At 42.1% G+C, this 23,735-nt stretch overlaps 1 protein-coding gene across 1 annotated transcript; it reads left to right on the forward strand.

Moving 5' to 3' along the window:
• Positions 1 to 11,354: 11,354 nt before the first annotated feature.
• Positions 11,355 to 17,276, forward strand: LOC100487008. Its single transcript, XM_018097331.2, has 4 exons — positions 11,355 to 12,073; positions 14,372 to 14,495; positions 15,434 to 15,507; positions 16,712 to 17,276. The coding sequence occupies exons 1-4, from the start codon at positions 11,749 to 11,751 to the stop codon at positions 17,104 to 17,106; spliced, it is 918 nt and encodes a 305-aa protein (XP_017952820.2). The 5' UTR covers positions 11,355 to 11,748; the 3' UTR covers positions 17,107 to 17,276.
• Positions 17,277 to 23,735: the final 6,459 nt, after the last annotated feature.

The raw sequence follows: 23,735 nt of genomic DNA on the forward strand, positions 1-23,735 counted from the left end.
GGTTGCTGTTTATTTAACGCACTACAATAAAAGGTTTTAAGTTTCAACAAACGATTTGTTTATTGTGTAATTGGTATAGAATAACTGGTTCATTCACATTTCAGAAATATTTGCAAACAGGTGAAACTCTTTAAACCATACGAAATTGCCAGTCACCTTTGCCAACACCATTGAAGTACTGTAGATAATTGGTTTTGGCATCATTTGATGTGTTTCTTGTTTGTGAACTTTGCAATTGTAGAAGCCTGTTGCTCTCATTACGCCATTCAGCTGTTACTATGGTCCCTGCTTGAATAGCCTCTTGTTCCACCATGCTATCAGGGGCATAAGAACCATGATTGTTCTTGCGCAGGAAATTATGTAGAACACAACAGGAAAGAACAACAATATCAATTTTCTCTGGGCATAAATTTATAGAGGTGTGGAAAATACGAAAACGATTTGCCAGGATTCCAAACGCATTTTCAACAACTCGCCTAGCTCGTGACAGTCTATAATTGAAGATCTTTCTTTCAGGAGTTAACACTTTCTGCGGAAACGGTTTCAAAAGGTTTTCATGTAGACCAAAGGCCTCATCAGCAACAAATACAAAATTGAGCCCTTCCTTGGTCTCCTCATTAGTTGGCAAATTCAATTGTTTGCTCTTGATTTTTGAAATGCGTTTGTTCAATAACACCACCATCAGATAGTCTTCCATTCTTGCCAATATCAATCATAATAAATTCATAATTTGCATTCACAATAGCAAGCAATACAATACTAAAAAAGCCTTTGTAATTGAAAAAATATGAACCGGAATTTGGTGGTGGGTTTATACAAATGTGCTTCCCATGTATTGCACCGCCACAGTTTGGGAAACTCCAATAATCATTGAACTGTTACGCAATTACTTTTCACTCTTCTGAAGTCTCAGGAAACTTTTTTTAAAACGTGTCTATATGTTAATATATCAATACATATACAGTATATATCATCAACTTCCTAGCATATTGTGGTATATTAAAGGCAAGTATATTAAAAACCACTCCTTGCAGTGGCCATTGCATACCGCTAGCTTTAAAAACACTGCATTTTAAAGGTATGGTTGTATTCACTGTGTATTTATATTGATAGAAATTTAATAGAGAGATAGATAGATAGATAGATAGATAGATAGATAGATGATAGATAGATAGATAATAGATAGATAGATATATGATAGATAGATGATAGATAGATAGATAGATAGATAGATAGATAGATAGATAGATAGATAGATGATAGATAGATATATAATAGATAGATACTGTAGATAGATGATAGATAGATGATAGATAGATAGATAGATAGATAGATAGATAGATAGACAGATGATAGATAGATAGATAGATAAATAGATAGATAGATGATAGATAGATGATAGATAGATAGATAATAGATAGATAGATAGATAGATAGATAGATAGATGATAGATAGATAGATAGATAGATAGATGATAGATAGATAGATAGATAGATAGATAGATAGATAAATAGATAGATAGATAGATGATAGATAGATGATAGATAGATAGATGATAGATAGATAGATAAATAGATAGATAGATGGATAAATAGATAGATAGATAGATAGATAGATAGATAGATAGATAGTAGGATGATAGATAGATGATAGATAGATAGATAGATGATAGATAGATAGATAGATAGATAGATAGATAGATAGATAGATAGATAGATAGATAGATGATAGATAGATAGATAGATAGATAGATAGATGATAGATGATAGATAGATAGATAGATAGATAGATGATAGATAGATAGATAGATAGATAGATGATAGATAGATAGATGATAGATGATAGATGATAGATAGATAGATAGATAGATGATAGATAGATAGATAGATAGTACTTCATTGTTATGCTTCATTGTTATTTCAAAACTTGGCAATGAATTATTAAATATTATATATATACATTATATAAACACCTTACCTTTTCTCATTACCGTGTCTTGTTTTTGAATAAGTGGACCCACCATCTGGAGTAGGGATCGGAAGCATGATTCCGACATCCTCAGATAATTTTTGAAATCATCAGGGTTATGAGCTTTCAACTCTTGTAGAAGTGCCATATGAGACAAAGTTTCACGCTTTAAATGCCATTGCTTAATGCAACATGAACGCTTTTCTTTCTTCTTCTTCTTCTTCTTCTTCTTCTTCTTCTTCTTCTTCTTCTGATGCTAATACTATTGCAAGTGCTGCTCTGTATTTTGCACTCATAAATACAGGACTCATGGTCAGCAAAAAAAGAAATAAAAGCACAAACCATGATACCTTGTGCACACACGGAAGATCGTTCGTACAATAAGCGCGTCTTTTCGTATACCGCCGTACTATATGTACGTCATTTCCAGGGTCAACCTACGCCACTACTGGTTCCGGGGCATAAAGTTCGTATGACTATTGTCTGTGAGTTTGTGGTGAGAAAATTGTTTGATTTGTGCTTTATCCAACTAAAATCCTGCTGTTGTGATCGGACTGTTTATGTAAGATCGGTAACGTACGACCGAAATACGAACATTCGGCGATCGTTCGTCGGAGCAAGACTGAAATCTGAACGTGTATGGCCACCTTAATAAACCTTGTGGATGTAGTAAGAATGATGTATGTGCTTCAGATATTGAGGTGGATGACAATAGAAAATCATGGAACTGGGGATGTACAACTACTGCAAGTCGACAAATGAGTCAAGAATCAGGATGCCCATGTGAACAAGGTGATCCCTTGACGGGGGAACTTCCCAAATTATCATCTCCGAGAACAAAGGGGGAAAAAGAGACTTATGTTCTGAACTTGTCTAAAAAGCAATTAACTAACACACAACTTACCTGTCCTTTTCACCCTCTAGAAATTTTTATGCATTGGAGACACTGATTAATGCTAATAGGTTTGTCCATAAGTTTACCTTAAGGCCACACCCCCACTCTATTGAATCCATAGGTAATTTGTAAAATGGCCTCCCCATTCATCCCCACACCTCCCAGTAAGCTTTGACCACATCTATGTCCTGGGAAATGAGGGAGATAATGGCTGTTAAATATGATGAATCTGTATGTGTTTTAGCTATGGAAATGCCATGATTACAGTTATGCTGTTAACAAAAACATTGGTTTGCCATACCCCCCAACTGTCCCGCTTTCTATAGCTCATCCCGCTGTCCTGGATAGTTCCCTGAATGTCCCGCATTTTCGTAATAGATTACGGAAATGCGGGACATTCATAGAAGGATCCGTGACAGCGGGATGAGCGTTCCGACTCCTTGCGCTGCTTCTCTCCTGTGGCTCCTTCTCTGGCGGTCCCTGGCCCTTTTATTTGGGGGGCCTCTGTGTTTGGGTGTCACACATACACACGGGGCGCAACCTTATAAAAGGGCCAGGGACCGCCGGAGAAGGAGCCACAGGAGGGCCTCTGTGTATGGGGGGCCTCTGTGTTTGGGGGGCCTCTGTGTTTGGGGGGCTCTGTGTATGGGGGGCCTCTGTGTTTGGGGGGCCTCTGTGTATGGGGGGCACTGTGTATAAAGGGTACTGTATATAAAGGGTACTGTGTATGGGGGGGCTCTGTGTATGAAGGGCACTGTGTATGGGGGGGCTCTGTGTATGAAGGGCACTGTGTATGGGGGGGCTCTGTGGGCTTCCTTAGGTAGTACAGTATGAGGGTATAGCACATTTGCATCTGATCCCACCATTTCAACTATATAAAAGGAGTATTTTTAGAAAAAAATGGGGTGTGTTAATTGGGGGCGTGGTCACAAAAGTGGACATGGCCAAAAAACATTGCCACGCTGCGTGCGCGCCAAATCTTTTTGTCCCTCTTTTTGTTTTTCAAATGTTGGGAGGTATGGTTTGCACCTTTACTCTGAATATTAAGTAAAAGCAGTGAGAATGTACTCCCTGGGCCTGACCCACCAACTGTTTTGGCCTGTGTTTGCTCATTGTTTGGCATGTTAACATGTTACATTTTAGATGTTAAAGGGGATATAAACCCTGCTGCCCAGCACTGCTTAAGCAAGCATTACTGCTGTTGCTGGACTACAAATCCCAGAATAATGTAACATTTAATGAAGGGTGAGGCATGCTGGGAGCTGTAGTCCAGCAACATCAGGGCTGTATTCTTAAAGCAATATTGCACAATAAAACTTTCCCAGCTCTCTAGGGCCCGCATTGGCAGCATTGAAATGCAAAAGAATCCTCCAATGAGAATCCCAGCTGATCTGTATAAATCTGGCTCCCTGTTCTCTGTTCCTGCAATTGGAGTTGGGAGCATTAAGCACAGTTTCCCAGCACTGAACAAGTCTGTCCCTTTATCCCCATGTCTGATTCCTGTGCCATATAATGATGGGAAAATGACATAATGATGCTTTTCAGTAACTTCTGTGGTTAAACTTGGGGGCCCAGTGCGACAGCATTATAGTTGGGTTTAGAACCCCTTCGCTTAGGGCAGTACCACCCCAATACATAAGACCAGAGCAGGTTTGCAATGCCGTATGGCTTTGGTACAGCTCACTAAAGGAGGTTTGCTAATGAGTAATATGTATTGTTTTCTTGACAAGGAAGAGAAAATACTTTTTAAATGGAATACTTCTTGTTCTTGCCATCGGATTATATGCAGCTGCTCACAAATAAAATTGCCCGTTAGGAGCAATGAATACACTCCATTAATAAGGAATATAAGAAGAGCCAGACATGACCTTTGCGGGTGGTTTAGGTAGGGAAAAAAAAATGCAGCGTCTCTGTACTGGCACAGCCGCATTTTAGCACTAAGAGTAGGTGGAATGCGTCATGTTGAATTCCAGCTGCATTTAGCACTTACATGTGTCTGTCAGTACAGCCCCATAATAGAGAATGGATTGTGTTTTGCCCTGTGCTCCACCGTGGGGGAAACCAGGGTGAAATTCCCTTGTGTATGGGCTCTGTTCACGGAAACATGGTGGCACAGCACTGCCCTTCTCTGGTCAGGGTTATCTGTATTATTAGCATCTAGGAAGTATGAACTAGCAGAGTAAGTTATATCTAGGTTTGCTACCAGTACTGTATAGAGGCTCTGCAGTGCAGCCTGGCCCCCAACCCTTTCCTTCTCTGAAAGTGGCCGGATACGCTCACCTGGCCTATGGAACGCTAGATAACACCGCCTACAGTGCTGACCACACCTACATCATTGTGTCGGTCTTTAAGTATTTCCTGTGGCAGTTCCGGTGCAAGCAGACCATTGGGCACCCTAACACCTCTGTAGACACCATGGTGAGGGCAATGGTTAGGGAGTTGGCCAAGCTGCACGTCCCAGTGCCATGATACCAGGGCCCACATTAGCCGCCCTTACCCTGTTAGCTGCTGCCTGGCTTACTGGTTATTTGTGCTCTCAACTGGGATCCCCATGGGGCCATAGTTCAGGTAACAATATGTTTCTCCCAGGTTTTCTGGGAGTTGTCACGTTGTTATTAGACTGGGTTCTTACATGGGACTTGGAGCTTTCTGGACCTGCCAAGCTCACTATGTTGGATTTTGCTCCTTCAGACCCCCGGGAGCAACAGGATGTAAATGGTTTTGATTTTCTATCGTCCTCTTCCGGAAATCCACGGCAAAATCATAGACTCTTCCCAGGACTGAGACTGCTTTTGTCCATATGTCAGGATCTTCATCAGGACATTTGGCCAGTGGACTGGGGGGTGAATTTTTAGTTGTAACTTGAAATTATTGGCCGGCATGTCGGTCTGAGTTCTGTTAATTCTCTTTTGTGAAGTTTTTAATAAAACCACATAAAAACCCTCACTACCCCTGCTTCCTTAATAGATTTCCATAGTGGAAGCTGGAGGCTTTTTTTTTTTAAATTATAGTATAAATCTAATATATAGGCACACAAGGCTGTCCCCCAAAAGCTGCCACCCTAGGTACATGCCTATATATAAATACGGCTCTGGTTGATACCTGTCCTGTTTGTTATCTCTGCATTTGCCTGGCATTTCTAAGTGTTCTCCTTTTGTTAGGGTCCTCCTCCCTCCTCCTCCTCCTCCCCCTTCCTGCTCCCCCCTCCTCCTCCTCTTCCCCCTCCTCCCCCCTCCTCTTCCTCTTCCCCCCTCCTCCCCCTCCCTCCTCCTCCTCTTCCCCCCCATTCACCCCTGGCACCAGGAGGAGTCCAAAGAGAAAGACTCATATGATCCCTCCCCTTGTATAACCTAAGGACAGGAACACCCCCACTACCCCAGGGCCTATAGGAACATATCCCTTCCCCAGGGCAAAGGTTACAACTTCTTGAGGCAGTGGAGGAATTGACCCCTTGGGTTCACTACATCTAGAATTAGCTTTTATTTAAAAGAGACATAACTACATGATAGCTTAGGGTAATGGCAAACCAGGATATTAGTCACCTGTGATAATTTTTTCCTATTGTGGGTAACTCATTGGTGAATTTTCTTCCATCTATAATTATGTTTTTTTGGCAACTTCTCTAGCAAAACTAGGGGGCGCAGTGGGACAGTGTTATGATTGGGTTTACATTCCCTTTAAGTGAATGGTGCAGCAAACAGCCAAATGCATTTTGAGGGAGCAAAATATCAAACTGACCTACTCCTGGAAGTTAATTCTTCCCATCTAACAACTGTTTTGTAAAAAGCAAGTAAATTTTCCTTAAAAAATACATATAAGATAAATGAAAAACCCTGTAGACAATTATGAATAATATACGGTGCTGGTTTCCCTTTGGGCTAAACATTAACCCTATCTGTAACAATGGCCCCTTTATTGGAGCTCCCTATAGATCCTCTCAGGTCCCTGTCTGGGTTTCACATGAGGGGTGGGCGTGTCCTAACGGTCCCTGCCAGAAGCACAGTAGGAGGGGGAGAGCCAATCACAGCCCTGCAGTCACACAAACATAGACAGGCTTCAGTTCCCTATCAAGTCAGCCTAGCTGCTGATTGGTTCCTATCCTACAGTGCCGCCGCCCCCCTGCACAGCCTGGGAAAGGAGGCAGCAGGAAGTGGAACAGATGGGCGGGGCTAGTGGGGATTTTGCAGAAATTTTCAATCAGCCAAAACCGGTACTTTTTAAAGCTCATTTCTATATTTAGATGACCATAAAACATTTGTATCAAGCTGACATATTTCTGACAGGAGATACCCGTGTAAGTGGGTTTGGATGGGTTGGTCAGTTGAACACCATTCTGCTCATTAAGTTGGTAGCCCTCCGGCTGGAATGACTCTTGTCTTGTTACCAACTAAACTGCCTGATATTCTTTATTAGGCTCTTACTCACCCCCCCCCAAAGTATCATTAGTGTTAATTGCTTAATTGCTTGTTTTTCCTTTCTAGAGCTTGACACTAACACTTTTCCAGATTAGATCCCCAAATGGGATTGGCACTTGCTGGTTTATTACTCACGCACTTTGGATTAATTTTAACCAAACTAATTTCACTTTCATTCTGAGTATATACTAGCATAGGGACAAAGTACATAGATTTACATTATTCATAGTCATCTATTCAAATAATAACGCTCCTTGCAATTGACATTTAAAGGGAAACTAAACCGAACCGTAACGTTGTCCCACTGCGCCCCCTAGTTCTCTATAGAAGTTGATGAAAAACGTAATTACACATGGAAACCAATTCCCCAATGAGAATTCTACTGACCCAAAACTTAATTATAGATGCAAGAGAAGTGACCAATGAGAATGCTGATTTCCAGCACTGTGTCAGGCCCCTTGCTGGTACCTTACATATAGAGATAATGATGTCATTTTCCCGTCATTATATGGCACAGGAATCAGACATGGGGATAAAGGGACAGACTTGTTCAGTGCTGGGAAACTGTGCTTAATGCTCCCAACTCCAATTGCAGGAACAGAGAACAGGGAGCCAGATTTATACAGATCAGCTGGGATTCTCATTGGAGGATTCTTTTGCATTTCAATGCTGCCAATGCGGGCCCTAGAGAGCTGGGAAAGTTTTATTGTGCAATATTGCTTTAAGAATACAACCCTGATGTTGCTGGACTGCAGCTCCCAGATGGAGCCCACCTTCAGCCCACGGCCTGAACTCATTTGCAACACTTATTTCCCTAGTGGGGTTAGAGGTATTCCCCTGGACCTCAGCAGCTATCTTTTAGGGGGCCATTTACCAATGGTTCGATTTTTTTTTCTCAAGTTGCTAAAAAAAAAGTTGTGACTTTTCCAAGATTTACGACGCATCAAAATGATTAAAAATCTGAATACGGCAATTCGACAGCTAAAGCTAGCCGACGTCAAGTAGAAGTCAATGGCAGATGTCCCTTCCCTGGAAGATCTTTCTTTGTGACAGTTTTAAAAAGTTGCGGTTTTGGTGCAACAATTTGAAAGAGTCAAAGTTTGGCGACTTTTCTGTGTTTTTTCCCGCACGTGCTGTTTCAGTTTGGATTTTTTTTATAAATGTGCAGCCTTCCAATGAGCCATTCTGCATCCAAATTGAATACGCCCAAGCCAAAGAAAGATGTTTTGCCACTTTAATTGCAGCACTTTTTCATCTCTTATAATGATATACAAAAAAAACCCCTTTATATTTAACTATAACCGCATGCGTTTTTCTTGTCTACCTCAGTTTTTACACATGTGGTTGTAGTGGAGAAAAAAAATGCTCAGTGGGAAAAACTTTATATGGGGGTGTATATGGTGCTAAAGGTCTCATTATCTGTAACTGGTATCAGTGTTCCCATATAATGCTTTCGTTGCTGGGTAATGTATTACAAGATAATTCATCGGAAGTAAAGGTGATAATAATAGAACATTTATGTTGCTTTTTTCAAGCTAAATGTCGTTACCTAGAACTGTAAGAGAGGATTCCAAAATGTGATGGGCATTGAGCTTAAAGGGCAACTATCAATGGAAAATGGTTTACCCCAGTGGAAGTGCAGATTAATAGAGCCCACACTCTGGTTGGGGGAAACAATACCATTTTGTGTGGAAAAATGCTCCTAACGGGCACTATGTCCCCAGCAACAGGAGGGGCTCCCAGTGTGGGCGGCCATGTTGTGTCACTAACATGCAAATGGTACTTAGTGCCCCAGTTTGCTCATTATGTGCCTGTGTGTGAGACCCAGCCCCCCAGGGCCAATTAATATGCAGACAAATCCTCCAATGAGAATCCCAGCTGATCTGTATAAATCTGGCTCCCTGTTCTCTGTTCCTGCAATTGGAGTTGGGAGCATTAAGCACAGTTTCCCAGCACTGAACAAGTCTGTCCCTTTATCCCCATGTCTGATTCCTGTGCCATATAATAAAGGAAAAAAATAACACAGAATACTCTCTATATGTATGATAAAAGCAAGATAGCTGTCAAAGTATTGGGAAACAGTGTTGGACAGTTCTCTTGCATTTTTAATTAGTTTTGGGTCAGTAGAATGCTCATTAATGAATTGGTTTCCATGTGTAATTAAAAGGCACCTATCAGTTGGGCTGATAGTCAGCTGGGAATTTCATTGGAGGATTATTTTGAATATTAATTGGCCCTGGAGGGCTGGGGCTCTCTTATACACAGTTAGGCCCCTAAGCTAGCCCAATAAGGGATCTCATTGACTTTAAAGGACAACTAAACCCTAAACATGAATATGGCTAGAAATGTTTAGCTATGTGTTTTGAGCCCTTGTACCAGCCCAAAGCCACCAAAGCTCTATAGAAATAAAGCCCCATGCCCCTGAAGATGCCCACAGTAGCTCTCCATCTTTTGCCTTGCCCAACTACTGCACATGCTCAGTCTGCTCTTGGCTGATGTCAGTGACCTGAGCTTAGGGACCGACTCACAATATTCTTCTTTTCCCCTGCCTGCTTGGTCTGGTCCTTATTAAACATGCATACAGGCCAACCAATCATAGTCCTGTCTGGCTGCTCTCTAAAAAACTGAAGTCTTTTTCAGCTTGGGGCGAGACTTTAGCTGAATCCTTAGTGTGGCTTTTCTTTCCACCTTGTAATGATTCCAAATACTGAGCTGTGTAACAAATATAAGTTACAAAGGTTGGAAACAGAGGCAGAAGCTGTGACAAAAGTTTCAGTCACTTTGCTATTACCCAACAGCCCCTCTGGGAATAAACTGCCCCATTGGAAAGGTTTGTCTGTATGTAATACAGTGACTGTATATGCACCTTACACTCCCCCCCATGGCTAAGGTACAGAGTATTACTAGTTTTAGCACTGGGGCTATTTTTTTTTTTTTTTTTTGCTTTTATATATACAACCACACAACAGACAAATCACATCTTTCAAAGTGTTTATGAAGCAGTTGCATGGGGGTTTGTGTGCATTACACACGGGGAGAGGCCAAACTGTGCCAGTAGGTGTATAGGCAGAACAACATGATATGTACAGGGGAACCTCTGCACAAACACTATGTTCCTTCCCAGGATGCAAAGTGACTGACACTGAGCTCAGAGTTTGGGCTCTCACTATTATAAACAGGCTGTGTATGGAACCCCCAGGCTGCTCAGCAACCCTTTGCTTTGGTCAGTGTAATGCAAGTGTTAGAGAGAGTCATTTGTAGAAAGATAGAATTCAGAATGTGTTTTGGTTAGAAAAAGCCACAATTATCTTCTGAGCTGATATTTTGGGGGATGGGGATATGGGAATATTTGGGAGTCTGTTATAAACAAGTTATGTCTAAATACTGAGCTAAAACTTTTTTTTTTAGTTATATTTTGTAATACAATATGTATAATAGGGCAGCGCTAGTTTATATGTACCTGTACCCATGATGCACCTGTGTCTCTGTGCCAATGGGATCATTTGTAGGTTCCACCTAGTTCTCTATGGAGGTTGAAGGAAAAAATATATACACAAGAGCATTGACCAATGAGAATGCTAATTAGATTCCCAGCACTGTGACAGGCCCCTTGCTGGTACCTTACATATAGAGATAATGATGTCATTTTCCCGTCATTATATGGCACAGGAATCAGACATGGGGATAAAGGGACAGACTTGTTCAGTGCTGGGAAACTGTGCTTAATGCTCCCAACTCCAATTGCAGGAACAGAGAACAGGGAGCCAGATTTATACAGATCAGCTGGGATTCTCATTGGAGGATTCTTTTGCATATTTATACAGCCATTGGCTTTGTGCTTTTGTTTTGATAATTTACTACGTTCCCTAAGCTCCGCCTCCCAACAGCAGCCCAGGGCAAACTGAGCATGTGCAGGAGCCAGATCTTATAGAAGATAGTATAACAAAGTAACAAGATGGCAGCCCCCTGTGGACAACTTTGAAAGCATAAATCATTATTTTAATTAGGCTTCTCAACCTCTGGGCTTGTGCAGTAAGATCAGAATGTTTATGTTTATGTTCAGTATACAAAATACAGCATTTCTAATGATTTTCTATTTTAGACTTTAGTTCTCCTTTAATATATACCCAGATAAGAAAACAGAGATCCATGTTACTATTTGGCTCCAGGACATGGTATTTAAACTCACATACATGTAGCAGAACTTCACTCTCGGAGACAGCTCGTGTATTCTATTGCCTATCCCTGAATATAGATAGCTGCCTATTATACAGTATTTAATACCTAACTTGAATTGGTTTAACATGTAACTCATTTGATGTGACGTTGTTGCTTCTGAATGTAAGTAGTGTTTGGTGAAGAAATTACTTTTACTTTCACATTTGATCCTTATAAAACATCCATCTCCATCAGCTCAGTGATTATTCACCTCGGGGCACAGACAGGGAGTCAGGTCACCGGGAAGGAAAATGAATACAATCCCTGAGCTGACTTGTTATATTAATAACTACAGCCTTAATGACTGTCCCACTCCCAAGGGCAACCAGGGCTACGACCGGGTCCTCCTCCAGCTCTTTGGGTTCTTGGGACACGGCAAATCCTCCTTCATCAACACCTGCAAGTACGTCTTGGAAGATGGCGACTACCAGAACTATACAGACTCCAAAAAATCAGAAGGCGGCGACACTAAAACCAGAGTAACGTATCCGCTGACCGACACCCTGACGCTGGTGGACAACCGCGGCTGCTCAGTGATGAACGATTATGAGACAGCGGAAGTATTTGCTCAGCTTGGTAAGTCCATGGCTGTAAAAGTAATGCCTTCTCCAGGCAACAGTGATTGTGTGTCAGCATATTCAAGGTACGTCAGCCATCCCTGGCCTGTCCTGTCCTAAACCATTTGAGAGTTTTACATTTGGAAAGCAAGTTCCATGCAATATGTAGTCCCTATAAAAATATATATTAAAGTACTGGAATTCTTAATGAATCAGATGAAAGAGAGTGTAGTAGTGCTAGTAGTGCTCAGTCAAGATGAAAAAATTCTCTGACCAGTTGGCTCAAAGCTATGGCCAAAATTCTGCCTTGGCTTTTCTAGAAAAACTACCAGCCTTCCTATTGCTCTTTGTTCCCCTGCAACCCTGGTATCAAGTTTCAATTCACCACCCACATGTCAACCCCTAGCACAAATAAAGGGACATGAAATAGTTAAAGGTGATCTAAACCCCAAAAAATGATTTGATGTAATCTTATTTGGCACGATTCTTTGAGAACTTTTGTAATTTGCATTCATTTTCTAGTTTTAGTAGTTTCTGAGTTTAGCAGTTTTAGTCAGTTGTACACTACTAATACTTTTGGCTCAATAGCTTTTTGTGAAAGCCAGAGGCAAAGAAATACCGGCAAACGAGTTGCTCAGTCTCTCACTGCCACTTACTTTGGTGACACACTCTCTTGCTTTCTACAGTCCCACCCCCGAGGCAACAATTGGGCTACAGTGGCCGGCCCTCCCCTAACCTGAGGGAAATTCCCCTTGCCTTATCCAATCGAGTGCCTGCTGTATAGCTGGATCAGACTGTTGTGCACCTTGGGGGAATAGTTCCTGCCCCCCAACAGCAGCCATCCTGTACTCACACTTTCTGGGGTGGGAATTTCAAACCCCTTCCATCATCCAACTGCCTGACAGGTGCCTCTTGGTGTTCTCGAGCACCTGCATTCTGGTGGTACTTGCTGGGATTATTATAAATAGTGTAGTCAAACCTGGCCGGCTGAACAAGGTGCCCAGCATGCAGATGCTAAACAGACCAGAAGGTTGTTATCTGTATAATGTCCACATGGTGCCCCACAAGATACTCAGAAAACTTTTCTGTGACTGCCCAAACAATAGCCAATAAGGCCAGTTTGAATTTGCATGGTTCCTTGTGTATGTGCAGCTGGCATTTGCCATGACCTTCTCGGTTCCTTTTTGCACCTGAGCCAACACAGTGCCCAGCCCTTGCAAACTAGCATCAGTTGGGGTGGTGGGTATGTATCATAGTGGTGGCCTATTTAGAATTTGAGGGACCCATTTTTCTTCCAGACTAGAGTGGCTGCCCTTTAACTACGAGTCCCTCTAATTCGAGTCCTTTCTAGTTGGGCCCTTCTCTTAGCTGAGACATGTGTGAGCCAGGTGTTCTGGTGCCCCCAGTGCCAACTCTTCAAATTAGGGCCAAGGTAACTTGCTGGCTACGGGTACGTTCAGTGTCACAAGCCAGCAACAAAAGGTCCGGAAGCTCTCAGGTTCAATCCCCATGGCTAGGCCCTGACTGTTCATCTCAATCAATTCATTCCAGAGGTTCCAGCTCCATCACAAACTGAGGGAGTATCAGGCTCTCCCTTTGGATTCAGGTAAATAATTTAGTCTGTGGCCACAGCGACCTCCCCATGCAACCCCTCCAAATGGGCAACAACCTCATCCTTGGCTTTATTGAACTTGGGTTTATTTACAGCACTCACGGGTAATAGGGCTGCAGTTGTCCCTAAGATTCTTGTGGCAGAGCCTTCCATCCTGCCGACTACGCCAACTATATCTTCCAATAGAATTTGGAAGACTCATTTTGAAATCTAGAGTTCAGTTTAACAACTATGTTTATCATTCATCAATCTTGTGGAATCTTGGATATTACCTCAGCTTGTGTCTCCTTCTTCACCTACTAAGTCTCTCAGCCACCTCTTATACCTAGCTCTTCACTGCCAGGAAGGCTGGGTTAAAAAAAGGCAAAATTAAAAAAATTGTCGTGGGCGTCATTCTCTTGAACAACATTTTTTGACGTGCAACATTTTCAACGTTTCACAATTTTTTTGTTGAAGCGAAATGGGACAGATTCGCTCATCACTAGTTACTTCCTAGAACCAAACAACATTTGTACTAACTGACAATACAAAACAAGTGCAGTACCATTTTTGGTTTCTAATTACTTTTTACCTGCACCTGGGACAGCTGACCTGTATAGTAAAGGGTAGTTTTCCTCCCTGTCCACACACACACACATATATATATAAGTATACACATACATATATAAAGATAAAAATAATGATTTAACTTAATTTTATTTCTAGCCAATTTATTGCCCCTGGATCAGGGAGTGGAGTGGAGCAGAGGATTTGGACTCGCAGAAAGAATTGTGGAGGCTGAGAAATTTGTAAAATCATCTGACTTTATATTCCCTATTTTTGTCTACAGGTAAGAATTTCTAAGACTGAGCATTATACAGATTACAGTAACTATATGTATCACTCGGCAATATCATTTAAAAAAAAAAAACCCATAAAACCTTCTAAGACGCCATCAGATTATACCTGGGCAAATCTGGCGGCAGAGCTGGGTGGGAGAGGTGAAGGTCAATTCCAGCGGAAGTGATTTTAAAAAATAAGTAAACTTTTTTTTTCTATCAGTAAAATGACTCTAAACAGCCTCCAGAATTACCTACCTTTGTCCCAGCATTGTGTCTGACCTGGCTCCTCAGTTAGAAGTTGATCGTTTCCTTTGCTTCCTTGTGCAGAGTGAAGCCCCGCCCCCACTTCCTGTTCAGGTCTCTCATCCAAAAAAAAACCCTGCTAATGCACAGACTGGCTCCTGCTGCCTCCAGGCATGTGCAGAAGGCTCTCCACTTTGACTACAGTAGTCGAAGTGATGAGAGAACTGAACAGGAAGTGGGGGCGTGGCTTCACTCTGCAAAAGGAAGCAAAGGAAAAAATCATCTTCTAACTGAGGAATCAGGTCAGACACAATGCTGGGACAAAGGTAGGTAATTCTGGAGGCAGTTTAGAGTCATTTTACTTTAACATGCAGCCATACATGTGATGCCACTTCTACAACATGGAGGAGCATTTAGGGCCGGTGCCAAGGGTGGCCCTGTACATGGGCACATTCAGTGTTGGCCCAAGACAAGTTGCCTCTATTCCCTGCCAGGCAGACAGTCTACCCGTAAATTAGATCTATTACTCATAAAACCATGTTGGCACCAACACAAACTTGTGTAATTTGCAATGCATTAAAGTTCCCTTATATAGTATTATTATAATAGAGAGGAAGGGGCAGAGTAAAATAAGTGACACACAGTGACTCTTTTTTTCTTACTAAGTGCCTTTTTCTTTTTTTTCTTTTTTTAATATTTCTAGTGTAACGAAAAACATTTCTGATGAAGAAATTCCAGAGATCAAAATGTTGCTTGAAACAGCCAGAGACCTGACAGGTACGGTACTGTGTGTGCTCCATTTCTATTCATCCATGTTATTCTACCATAATATTAGCAAACTCATTCTCAAATGTAGATAAAGTGTTAATAATACACACAATATCCAGCAACACAATGCCAAGGCCAAGATGGGAGCGGCTGGGAGGAATCAGGCCCACACATGCCAGTTTTCCCATCCCCCTCTACATCAGCAATGTGCCTTGGAGTCCTAGTCCTTAAAGGGACACTAAACCCAACTGTAAAGCTGCCCCACTACGCCCCCTAATTCTCTATAGAAGTTGATGAAAAACGTAATTACACATGGAAACCGATTCCCCAATGAGAATTCTACTGACCCAAAACTTAATTATAGATGAAAGAGAAGTGACCAATGAGAATGCTGATTCCCAGCACTGTGTCAGGCCCCTTGCTGGTACCTTACATATAGAGATAATTATGGCATTTTCCCGTCATTATATGGCACAGGAATCAGACATGGGGATAAAGAACTTTTACAAATATATATAAGTGCAAGTTTCAGTGTATGCTCCTCACTTCAGATACCTTGTGTCCCAGGTCAAATACGGTTCAATAAAATACTCCAAAGTGCCCTCTTCTGCTTTAGACTTAGTGATGAGGTCTTATGGGGAAATAAGACCCCCTTGGGTTTACATGGCATCCAATTGGTTCGCTTGTAGCTCACGACTCTCTGCTTTCCCACCTCTTAGTTTCAGGCAGTGTTAGGAACCACTTCACTTAGGTACATTTCCAACGTTAGCAACTTTAGGTTAATTCCACGACTTTTCCGTTTCCCTTTCCTTTCTGTGCACTTACGGTGGGATAAATGCATATGCCATATGTGTTTTAAAAACTTAATGACTTTAATACAAATAAAACTTCCAAATACACTCACAAACAGAGTATAGGGTGTGCGTATCAAGAGTCACTGGGATGGATCAGGGGGCTGCTCATTTTCCTTTCCCTGATCAAGACCTGCAGTGTCGCTCCTGGGTTCAGCAGTCCTGCCCTGTATAGTGCTCCTCCTCTGTGTCCTCTCTCACCGCTAACGCGTTTCGCCACTTCCAGCTTCCTCCTGAATCTACTAATTAAAAATATATAAATTCGGAGATTCTTTACATCCTACCCTGAAACTTTTGCTGTACCCTATATTTATCAACCCAATATTGTCATATAACTCTTATAAGTCTTTTCTTCTTCACAGAGATCTTTCCTGTTGTGGTTCTGACCCATAAGACCTGTGGGAATCTGAGAGAAATGAAGGACACGTTTGAAAACATAGGGGCGGAGCGAGTCTTTGCCCTTGATAATTTCACCCCAGAAGATTGCATCAAAACCAGAGGGAGGCACGAGGAGGTGCTGAAGTTCTTCTGCGAAATTATCAAAGATATAGAGTTTCGCTTGGAGAGAATGGGGGATCCAGAGAAAAAGAGACAAGAAAGGAAGAAAAAATTACTCAAGTTCATTCATGAGCGGGAAATTAAAAAGGGAGAGGAGGAGCTGGAACTGCAGAAAATGAAGGAACAAAGGATGAAGAGAGAAATGGAGGAAATGCAAAGAAAGATACAGGAGCAGAATAAGGGTTGCAATGTATCCTAAACCCAATGACTTTTTCTTCCAATTAAGAATGAGTTCACACTACATACTTTTTTTTTTCCATTTTATAAAAATGTTTATTGGGGATTTTAGAACATATACAGAGATAAATACTTTTTTTCCAACAAACTTGTAACAACATGGTCTTACTAAATAAACTGGTTTTTGCCAAACCTTGCGTCTTGCATCTCCTTATTGATAAGGCAGTTAAGAGTGGGCTGGGTCCTTTCCTTTTCACATTCCAGGCCTATCTGGTTTCTGTATGTAAAGCGGAAAATATTACATTCAGTAACATCAGTAACCATTGTTTATTCAGTTATGTGTCGTTAGAAAACCTCCCATAGGGTAATGCAGAATTCTTATAACGGTGCAACAAATATAGGGAAATAGGAAAACAAATGGTTACTTTTTTTTGCCTGTTTTTGAAATATATGGAGTAAATAAATTGGCTAATATATATTATTGTTCTTAAGGGGGCAACTATGCATTCACTCCGGTGCTGACATAAGCATATCCTTTATTTTGGGCTTAATTTTCCCCTAACCAGTGGCTCGTGAGCAACATGTTGCTCCCCAACCCCTTGGATGTTGTTCCCAGTGGCCTCAAAACAGGTGCTCATTGTTGAATTCTTGGCTTGGAGGCAAGTTTTGGTTGTATACAAACCCAGTATAATGCCAAACAGAGCCTTCTGTAGGCTGACAGTCCACATGGGGCCTATTATAGCTCTTATTGGCACCACCAGGAACCATTTTTATGCTTGTGTTGCTCTCCAACCCTTTTTCCATTTGAATGTGGCTCACGGGTATAAAAGGTTGAGGATCCCTGCCCTAAAAGATTAAAGTTATAAAGGTCAGTTATTAGAATATTTATCTTGAGGTTGTTCTGCAGGAGACCGTTTGCCTCGTGGGGTGTGCTGAGTTTTGGCCCATATGTGAGACAGGGTTATCATTTGAGAAGAACTCTGTGAGGCAGTAGGTGACTGAGGGACTGGGGCTCAGAGTTGAAGATGTTGTATAACTTCCATTCCGTCCGCGACTGTAGAGGGTGAATACTGTAAGTGAAGTTTAGACGTAAGGGGAATAATCAATGATACTTGATGTTATGTGATGGAAGGATAGCCAGTGCTGGTACATCTCCATTGGATAGTTTGAGGTGCAAGGCCCACAAATATCTGGTTAGGATGTCCCTCAAATTGTAGAGGGTCTGTTTTCCTGGCTGCCTTTATTATTATTTCTTTCATTTGGAAATAGTGGAATTTTGCAATTATATCTTGAGGTTGATTAGTGATTAGCTGATTTGTGCTGGTTTGCCAAGAGAACTCTGTCAAGTTCTAACCTATCTAGAGATCGGTGTGGAACGAGTGAGGATAGCAGTGCAACAATGTCTCTTTCCAAATCTTTATAGGTTTCTAAAAGCCCCCTTATACGAATATTATCTCTTCTTGATTGGTTTTCTTTTCTTCCATTTGTTCTTGTAGATCTGCAATTTGTCGTTAAATAGCAAGTACATGTGACTTATGGCCATCTATAACTGTGATGGCATCAGGTCTGTGCATTGGCCCAGTTCCGCTTTAGTTTGAGATTTAGTTATTTTTGAGGACGTTGCTTCTGGTTTGTGTTTAAATCGAGACAGTAGCTTCTTTAGAGTGGGGCATCAGGTCAAAATGCGATGTTGTTTCCACTTCTGGTAAAGGAGTCTGAATGTTGAGGTTCTAAAGGTTCTGGTGCCTTGTGCATATATTCCTCTATATGTTTACCTGCGGTAGAATGTTTAGATACAGAGCTTTGTGGCGCATAAGATTTTACCCATTTGCCCATGGTGATGCAATTATAGGATTGTAGCAGCTGATCTAAAAGTTTCTGAAATCATTTGCTCTCTTTGTTACCCTATAGCAGTGATCCCCAACCAGTGGCTCGTGAGCAACATGTTGCTCCCCAACCCTTTGGGTGTTGCTCTCCATGGCCTCAAATCAGGTGTCCATTTTTGAATTCCTGGTAAGAAGGGAAAGTTTTGGCTGCATAAAAACCCAGTATAATGCCAAACAGAGCCTTTTCTAGGCTGCCAGTCCACATAGGGGCTATTAAGTAGCCAATTTATAGCTCTTCTTGGCACCCCCAGGAACCTTTTTCATGCTTGTGTTGCTCCCCAACACTTTTTCCATTTGAATGTGGCTCACGGGTATAAAAGGTTGGGGATCCCTGCCCTATAGTAAGTTTCACATACAAAGGTATGCTCATAGGTGAAGATTTGGCTGAGCCAATTAGGAGAAATTGCTCTTTTTTATTTTGCCTTATTGCTTGAGAAAATTAATTTACAGATGTAAGTCTAGTCTTAGGGGCCCATTTATTAATCCACGAACGTCCGAAAAGCGTCTGAATGCGTTTTTTTCGTAATGATCGGTACTTTGCGACTTTTTCGCAAATTGTCGCAACTTTTTCGAGCTCTCAATACGAAAGTCGCGACAATTCACGAAAGTCATAATGGCAATGAAAAAGTCGCGACAATTCACGAAAGTCATAATGGCAATGAAAAAGTCGCGACAATTCACGAAAGTCATAATGGCAATGAAAAAGTCGCGACAATTCACGAAATTTGTAATGGCTATGAAAAAGTCGCAACAATTTGTGTAAGTCGTAACGGTTACGAAAAAGTCGCGACAATTTACGGAAAAGTCGTAACGGCGACGAAAAAATCGCAAAAAATAAGAAAAAGTCGCAAAATGTTCGTTTTCCAATCCGAATTTTTCTCATTCGGATTCATGGATTAGTAAATCAGCCCCTTAGTGTAAGTTACCCAGTCCGCCACCACCACCACCACATACTTTTATCTACTTTGCTAACTGGAAAATTATCCCAGCTATTATGTTTTTGTATATGTAGGGATTCTAGGAAATGGGATTGAGGTCCGGGGGCAGACCAGTGTTCATACACCCACACAACTTAAAGTCTTCTCACCTAGAAAAGATGGCCCACAGGCAGTTTTATTTCGGGCTTTCCAAGCAACTCTTGCAGATTGCAGGCCACAATAAATCATCTGTGGGCTGTTTACCCCACTGGGAAGTGCAGGTTAATAGAGCCCACACTCTGGTTGGGGGAAACAATACCATTTTGGGCAAAAAATGCTCCTAACGGGCACTATGTCCCCAGCAACAGGAGGGGCTCCCAGTGTGGGCGGCCATGTTTCCCCAACCAGAGTGTGGGCTCTATTAACCTGCATTTCCAGTGGGGAAAACTATTTTTCACTGATCAGGGCCCTTTGAAGGGACACTAAACCCAACTGTATAGCTGCCCCACTGCGCCCCCTAGTTCTCTATAGAAGTTGATGAAAAACTTAATTACACATGGAAACCAATTCACCAATGAGATTTCTACTGACTGAAAACTTCATTAAAGATGCAAGAGAAGTGACCAATGAGAATGCTGATTCCCAGCACTGTGTCAGGCCCCTTGCTGGTACCTTACATATAGAGATAATGATGTCATTTTCCCGTCATTATATGGCACAGGAATCAGACATGGGGATAAAGGGACAGACTTGTTCAGTGCTGGGAAACTGTGCTTAATGCTCCCAACTCCAATTGCAGGAACAGAGAACAGGGAGCCAGATTTATACAGATCAGCTGGGATTCTCATTGGAGGATTCTTTTGCATTTCAATGCTGCCAATGCGGGCCCTAGAGAGCTGGGAAAGTTTTATTGTGCAATATTGCTTTAAGAATACAACCCTGATGTTGCTGGACTACAGCTCCCAGCATGCCTCACCCTTCATTATATGTTACATTATTCTGGGATTTGTAGTCCAGCAACAGCTGAGTAACGTTTGGTTGAGCCGCGCTGTTCAGCAGGATTTAGTGTCCCTTTAATGGAGGAGATCAGATTATACCCCCATATGTCCCATTGTACCATCTACTCCACAGATTTCCTCAAACATAAAGCTGATTGAGATGAACATCTTGTGTAAACGTTTGGGACCAAGTACCATTGGGATAACATTTTCCCACTTGACTTAGATTAATAGAACATTTATGTATTCCTTCCCAGATATTTTCCCAGGCTTTAAACTCTTGTTCCCATTGTTTTACATAGGTTGGGGGGATACTGTTAGATTTTGACAGTAGGGAACAATAAAGTAGGGAAATCAAGCCTCCTGATACAGAGATGGTACATAAACTGTTCCAAAAGCTGTAGGAGGAGGTGAATCTGTAAAGACTGACAGTAATGCTGTAACTGATTAAATATACTGGCATTTACAGTGCAGTGCTGCCACCTAGTGGACACTGAGGAGCACAGTTTTGCAGCAAAGATAAACTTTATATAATGCAGTCACTGTAGGATGCAAATACCTTAAACGACAATGAAAGGTTAATATAAATTAAAAGTAAGTCTAAACACATTCTTTTTAAGTACTTACTGCATATCTAAATCCCCAGATCCCTGCTTGCTTCTCTGAGATATGGTGCTGGCAGCCTACAGCAGTGTGAAGCCTACAGTGACATCACTGAAATCTCTCTCCCCTTCCTGTAGGTGCCAGCGGCAGCCTTCCTATTCTCTGAGCATGTGTGTAACTTGATCCTGTCTCCTGTTCTGAGCTACACATGCCCACCAGCCAATCAGAAGCGGAACCACTGTTACCATAGCAACACGCGAGCGTGCTCCATTCATTTTTTCTTTGCTACGGGGGCACCACATAGCGCAAGCGGTGCTCAGCGAGGGGCAAAATAATTCCCTACATTTGTCTGCACAGCCAACCGCCATGGTGCCGAGCAAGGTGCGACTCTCTGCGCTGAGTGAATATATTAAACTGCGAGAAAGGACGGACGCGCGCCTGGGGTCAGGGGGGGGGATGAAACACATGCGCAGTGTGGAGCAGAGAGGGAAAGGAAGTGGGAATACCTTTTTCAAGATGGCAGCACTGTTCACAAAATGGAGAGAAATTAGGATGTAGGTGTAACTTAGTAAATCTTTTATTATGCGATCCAAAAATAGTGATTTCACTGAACAACAGTAGAACTATTGAGGAGTGTGATTTATAAATTTTGACTTTCGTTCTCCTTTAACGCTGTGTAAAGTTTGTACCCACACACACACACACACACAGGCTATTGCTGTAGGCTTTATTTTACAATCTGTATGGCTGCCAGCTCTGCTCACATGGCTGTAACACCATAATGGCTCACATGACTGTCATCCCATAGTGACTATGATACTATCTGGTTTGCTGGAAAGGGCGCCCTCTAATGGCAGCAGGGTTGCCTAGCACTGAACATTAACAAAACATAACAAACATCTTATAACAGGGTTGCTGTTGAACACTACACACGACCTATCCACTCACATACAGACCACACTGACATTCTATCCACTCACATACAGACCCATACTGACCTATCTATCACTCACATACAGACCCAAACTGACCTATCATCACTCACATACAGACCCACTACTGACACTATCTATTACCACTCACATACAGACCCATACTGACCTATCCACTCACATACAGACCCACAACTGACCTATCCACTCACATACAGACCCATACTGACCTATCTATCACTCACATACAGACCCACACTGACCTATCTATCCACTTACATACAGACCCATACTGACCTTTATCCACTCACATACAGACCCACACTGACCTATCCACTCACCATACAGACCCATACTGACCTTATCCACTCACATACAGACCCATACTGACCTATCCACTCACATACAGACCCACACTGACCTATCATCCACTCACATACAGACCCATACTGACCTATCCACCTCACATACAGACCCAACACTGACCTATCTATCCACTCACATACAGACCCACACTGACCTATCTATCACTCACATACAGACCCATACTGACCTATCTATCCACTCACATACAGACCCATACTGACCTATCTCCACTCACATACAGACCCATACTGACCTATCTATCCAACTCACATACAGACCCATACGACCTATCCGGATAGGTCGTATGGGTCTGTATGTGAGTTGGATAGATAGGTCAGTATGGGTCTGTATGTGAGTGGAGATAGGTCAGTATGGGTCTGTATGTGAGTGGATAGATAGGTCAGTATGGGTCTGTATGTGAGTGATAGATAGGTCAGTGTGGGTCTGTATGTGAGTGGATAGATAGGTCAGTGTTGGGTCTGTATGTGAGTGGATAGGTCAGTATGGGTCTGTATGTGAGTGGATGATAGGTCAGTGTGGGTCTGTATGTGAGTGGATAGGTCAGTATGGGTCTGTATGTGAGTGGATAGGTCAGTATGGGTCTGTATGTGAGTGGATAGGTCAGTGTGGGTCTGTATGTGAGTGGATAATAGGTCAGTATGGGTCTGTATGTAAGTGGATAGATAGGTCAGTGTGGGTCTGTATGTGAGTGATAGATAGGTCAGTATGGGTCTGTATGTGAGTGGATAGGTCAGTGTGGGTCTGTATGTGAGTGGATAGGTCAGTATGGGTCTGTATGTGAGTGGTAATAGATAGTGTCAGTAGTGGGTCTGTATGTGAGTGATGATAGGTCAGTTTGGGTCTGTATGTGAGTGATAGATAGGTCAGTATGGGTCTGTATGTGAGTGGATGAATAGTCAGTGTGGTCTGTATGTGAGTGGATAGGTCG

The sequence above is a fragment of the Xenopus tropicalis genome, chromosome 9 (assembly GCF_000004195.4).
Source record: "Xenopus tropicalis strain Nigerian chromosome 9, UCB_Xtro_10.0, whole genome shotgun sequence".
In the NCBI taxonomy this organism is placed as follows: Eukaryota; Metazoa; Chordata; class Amphibia; order Anura; family Pipidae; genus Xenopus; species Xenopus tropicalis.

Coding starts and splice junctions, on each gene's coding strand:
- LOC100487008 (XM_018097331.2), top strand. CDS start 11,749: ATGAATACAATCCCTGAGCTGACTTGTTATATTAATAACTACAGCCTT. Junction 12,074..14,371: donor GGAAGTATTTGCTCAGCTTG/GTAAGTCCATGG, acceptor TTTTATTTCTAG/CCAATTTATTGCCCCTGGAT. Junction 15,508..16,711: donor AACAGCCAGAGACCTGACAG/GTACGGTACTGT, acceptor TCTTCTTCACAG/AGATCTTTCCTGTTGTGGTT.